The sequence below is a fragment of the Rutidosis leptorrhynchoides genome, chromosome 9, assembly GCF_046630445.1.
Source record: "Rutidosis leptorrhynchoides isolate AG116_Rl617_1_P2 chromosome 9, CSIRO_AGI_Rlap_v1, whole genome shotgun sequence".
Lineage (NCBI taxonomy): Eukaryota > Viridiplantae > Streptophyta > Magnoliopsida > Asterales > Asteraceae > Rutidosis > Rutidosis leptorrhynchoides.
The window spans coordinates 256,652,747-256,657,978 of NC_092341.1; the positions used below are offsets into that span (position 1 = coordinate 256,652,747).

At 35.6% G+C, this 5,232-nt stretch overlaps 1 protein-coding gene across 1 annotated transcript; it reads right to left on the minus strand.

Annotated features, from left to right (window-relative positions):
• Positions 1-3,030: 3,030 nt before the first annotated feature.
• LOC139868708 (scarecrow-like protein 3) lies at positions 3,031-4,272 on the minus strand. Its single transcript, XM_071857043.1, has one exon. It carries the CDS (start codon positions 4,270-4,272, stop codon positions 3,031-3,033), a length of 1,242 nt encoding a protein of 413 aa, XP_071713144.1.
• Between the last annotated feature and the right edge of the window lie 960 nt (positions 4,273-5,232).

Here is a 5,232-nt window from a genome sequence, read left to right on the forward strand (position 1 = left end):
TACGGGTAAGAATACGACTAGAATTCTTGATGAAAGAAAAGAATGGGAAAGTAACTGTAACCATTTTCGTTAAGTATGAATGTTTTGATATATGTCTTGAAGTCTTCCAAAAGTATTTTAATACATCTAAATACACTACATGTATATACATTTTAACTGAGTCGTTAAGTCATCGTTAGTCGTTACATGTAAGTGTTGTTTTGAAACCTTTAAGTTAACGATCTCAATTAATGTTGTTAACCCATTGTTTATTATATCTAATGAGATGTTAAATTATTATATTATCATGATATTATGATATATTAATATATCTTAATATGATATATATACATTTAAATGTCGTTACAACGATAATCGTTACATATATGTCTCGTTTCGAAATCCTTAAGTTAGTAGTCTTGTTTATATGTATATAACTCATTGTTAATATACTTATGGAGATACTTACTTATCATAACCTCATGTTAACCATATGTATATCCATATATATATCGTCATGTCGTTTTTACAAGTTTTAACGTTCGTGAATCGCCACTTAAGCATGTGTGTTGAATACAAACAAATGACTAACCAATAAACGTGTGTGTTAAATACAAACAAATGATTATGAAAAATATGAGATTACCTCAAATGATTATCAAGAAATGTATCCAAGAAATGTAGACTTGCCTCTTTGGGTATGACAAGTCACTATCAAGGTAATACATCCAAGACGAATCAGGCACTTAATGCATATAGTACTTTTATAGGATGTTGGGTATCTTTTGCAGGTATTAAATGAAGTAAAGAGGTCAAAAGTATAAGGTTTAAATGGATTCAAACGGCTATACAATTGATAGGTGAAAAAGACCCGACGGCGTGCGGTCGACCCATGGTCGACCGTGGCCTGAGCCATGGCAACGTCTAATTTTTTTTTTGTCTCTCACTATAAATAGCAAGACTTAGAGAGATTCAATGAGGACTCTCTTCAATGCTTCAACTCTAAATACATCAGAGAATCACAAGACCTTCATTCATATATGTTTGTGATTAACAAGGGAGTTATTCTATAATCTCATAGATTGCAAAACTGATGTAAACTTACTTTCAAATTACTATCTTTGTGAGTTTACTTAGTGATATATTATCCTTTGAATTGTCTTAGGAATATCATCACTAGAAGAGTGAATCTTATACTTTGTAATAGAAGCAAAAGCTAGCTTAGGGATCATTTTCCTTAAAGGGAACTAAGAGGTTGATTAATTCCATTGGGAATTAATATTTGTCCAAGGTGAAGGCAAGTTGATCTAAGTTAAAAGTAATCTTTCGAAGGGATAGAAAGATTAGATGTGTTGTCTACAATGGGTACAAGATTTGTAAGTCGGATCTCCACCGGGTTTGGAGAAAAGGCTTAGTTAAACAAACTCCCGATTAGTGAATCGGGGAGTGGATTAAGGTGGATTAGTTAACATCCACCCGAACCACTATAAATCCTTGTGTTTATGTTCTTTACTTTACTTTCAACATTGTTTCAAACATAAACACTACACACATTGAGTTTGAGTTGATTAAGTTTATCAAAGTTGATTAAATCTTGTTAATCATGGAAAAAGTTTTTAAAAACGTATTAAGTAACTAGTCACCCCCCTCCAGTTACTTACACACCAAAAAATCCATTGTGAAAACATTCAATGTACCAAAATCGCCACAAACCAGCCCACTCCATCGATAAAACCCTGCTTCTACCATGAAACAACCCAAACCATGGAAGTACCCTATGCTAGAAAACTGAAAGTAGTACCATCTCAGCATACCAAGGGCATCACCATAAAAACCACTACCAAAGGACCAAAGCCACTAGAAAAAGTCCCTGAAAACCAAATGAACCCGACCACCGAAAATCCAAACAACCGAGTCTACAACCAAAAGCCACCGACCGTCACACCAGATGTATGATTAGTTTCAACAAACGAAAAGCGATCGAAAAGTGGAAACCGGGGACAGGTTGCCAAAACGAACGAGAATAAGAGAAGCTCCGACGTAGGTGGAGAAAGTAAGATGAGCAAATGCGAAGAAGTTTGTTAAGGGGAGAAACGATGTATGCATCGGGTCATACGTAGCCCCGGACAAGTGTCGTCGGAACGAACCCCTATCTTAGGGCTAAACACAAATGGGTGGCCCAAGAATCGAAACTGTGCCTTATTTGAGGAAACCCCCTTTTTACTGGTCAACTAAGCGTTTGCGAGGCACCCTGGCCAGCTGAGGTAGCCCAGCTGGTTTAAATCATTTGCTATTGTAATCCCACCACCTATGAAAAGCACGAGTGACCACACCTGGTATTCTAACGTGGTATGGATTATCAAATATGAATAACCACCCAGGCTTGCCTTAGTGGCCACCAAGTTGCCCAATGAAGCACACCACTGACCACCCGGGTTCAATTCATGGCTCCGCCAAATTGTTCAAAAAGGGAGTGTGACTAGAGGGTGCGCATAATGCGCAATTCACCCGGTACCAGGTCTCGCGCTCGGGGAGCTTGACTACCCGAGATTTTACCTTCTATGGGGAAGCCAATATACTCGTTTATAGAAGGGTTTCCTCGCTTAAAAAAAAGAATAATGATAGTAATTAAAACTAACAATATCCACTGAAGTTTTTTTGTCAATCATGTTATCAATATTGAATGGGATAATTTTGTGTCCTCACATTTTCCTATAACAACTTATGATATAGATATTAATTTAATCTAACAGCTAAATCCCAAATGGCCAAGTTAATATTTCAATTAGATTTTTGTGTTCCAAAATACAACAGTGTTACATTTGCATTTAATTGTTATTTCATCTTATTTATACTTTATTATACCAAATTTACTTAAATAAAACTCGCGAATACGCAGGTTTTTGACTAGTTATAATGATAATAATAATAATAATAATATATAAACTAGGGAAAACAAAAGCATTATAATTAAAAAAAAGGAGGGAAATGCATACTAATATCGTATTTTTATTTTTTATATATAAATAAATAATAATAACACAACTACAATTATATGATCCATGCCGAAACAGAATGGATGGGCCTATCATGCCAACAGATCATTAAACCATGCCTATCATCAAATACTTTGTAACCAACCGTACCACAACCTTCTATCACTTTCTGGGCTTCCTCCATGGCCTCGAACCACAAACTCACGGGCTTGAACCTGGCCCGTGAAAACCGAATCGCCCATTTTGCTATTATTTCGTGTCTTTCAACTCTTTCTAAGCCTTCACAAGTTACTATGTTCGAAATTTCTTTTCCAACCATATCCTCAAGCCTTATACGATCTTCACCCGAAATCTCCCCAACCATGTTGGCGGTATCAATCGAATCAAAGATCGCACTATAGTAATGTAACCCCTCAACAAAACGGTCTACCAAACGGGCCAAGTTGTGATCAGACTCTTGTTCAACTACTAGTACTAACTTTGGTGACATTGATCTTAACATTCTTAAGAACTCTGGCATCCTTTTATTTTCTTTTATTGGATCGTTTTCCTCGTTAACCCTAAAATGCGTATCAACACCTTCATCCTCAGCCAATAATACGTGAAGATTTAATATTGATACGAACACTAATGCTTCCCCGGGCCTTACCCCAAGCATGTCAAGTGTGAGGTCCTTTAAGGTAACATTTAAAGGGTTATATTGAAATGACATATCCAAAAATTTAGTCTCCTTTAAGAGTGAGGTGCCCAAATTCTCTAGCAACTCCTTGTTATCACTAACACATGTGATCATCACTTGCGGTGGGCCCATTAGGCCATGAGATAGCTTAGTTAGAATTGGAACCCATAATTTTGGGTCTTCCGAGCCCATATCAATGATGTGGATGGCACAATCCCAAGACATAGCTTTGACCAAGATTTCGGTAAAGACAACATAGGCGAAGGCCATGTAGGGAAATGATTTAGGAAACTCATAATGAGCCTGACGGGACCACCCTAAGTTTGTGTTATTTGGCCTTGAATGGCTTATGGCCTTATAAATACCGGACCAACACCTAACTAGTCGATTTGCCAATGCATTGGAAAATCTAGCAGTCAGTCGCTGCATTGAGTCCCCGTTGACGGATGCTAACTGTGATATGTGATGTAGGCATGTGTCCGCACGATGGAGATCGCCAGTTGATGCATGGTTGACACATGTTAGCAAGAGTTTGATGAGCTTGACACCTCTTTCTTCATGCTTAAAAGATTGATAAAGATCATGTGATGTTAAAGAAAGGGTCACATTTGATTCCATTGTTGGAGATGAATAACTCCATAAGGTTAAAGATGATTAATTAATAGAAGGATGAGTCTAAGAAGCCAACCACATATAGTCAAAATTCAAACATTAAGTGAACAATTGGAAGCTAGTTCTTGTAACCACATTACTTGTCTCAATATTGATATGGCACAAAAGATGGCAGATTAAATTTCCAATGCTTTAGTGCCTTGTACATTCCAAAGTGAAGGTGGTATATTGAGGCAACACCAAAAAGTCTTTTGTATTGAGTTAACATTAGTCTAAACTAATTAAGGGTAATGTTGATCACGTAATCCCATTTTTCAATTTTATAGCATTTGTACTTACCTTAAATGTTAACATAGTAGTGACAAGTGAGTGTACATAATATATGATTGAACAATAGAGTTAAGAGTAGCTAGTATAAACAATAATTGTGCCAAGACGGCTGATGTGCATAATTTAACGTATTTTTTACAATTGCCCGTTTTTGTCTGAAAATATATGGGATGCAAAATCATGTCGTTTTTTTTTTTTTTTTTTTTTTTATTTTTTTTTTTTTTTTGTGTACTGAAAGGTTTTAGAAAGAAAAGTATAAAGTTGTTATACAATTTGTTCGTAATGTTCTTTTTATTTTTTTTCTTTCCTAAATGTGGAATTGAAAAGAGCAAGCAATTTATCTCTGTAAACAATATTTCCCAAAATTAATCAAATACATTTTAGAAAGGGTCAAGGGTTTATAGTAAAATTATAGACCGTAAGTTTTGAAAATTGTTTTTACCCTCTTTTCAATTTAAACTATAATCAAGAGAATTATAACAGTTATCTACAACATGATGGCGATGAAAACAAGAATACAGTATAAATACTAATGATGCGCATAGCTGCACTGTAACGACCCGGATTTTTCCGATTGTTTTATACTTATGAGATTAATATTTACATAAAATAAACCTTACCAACATGATAAGCAAT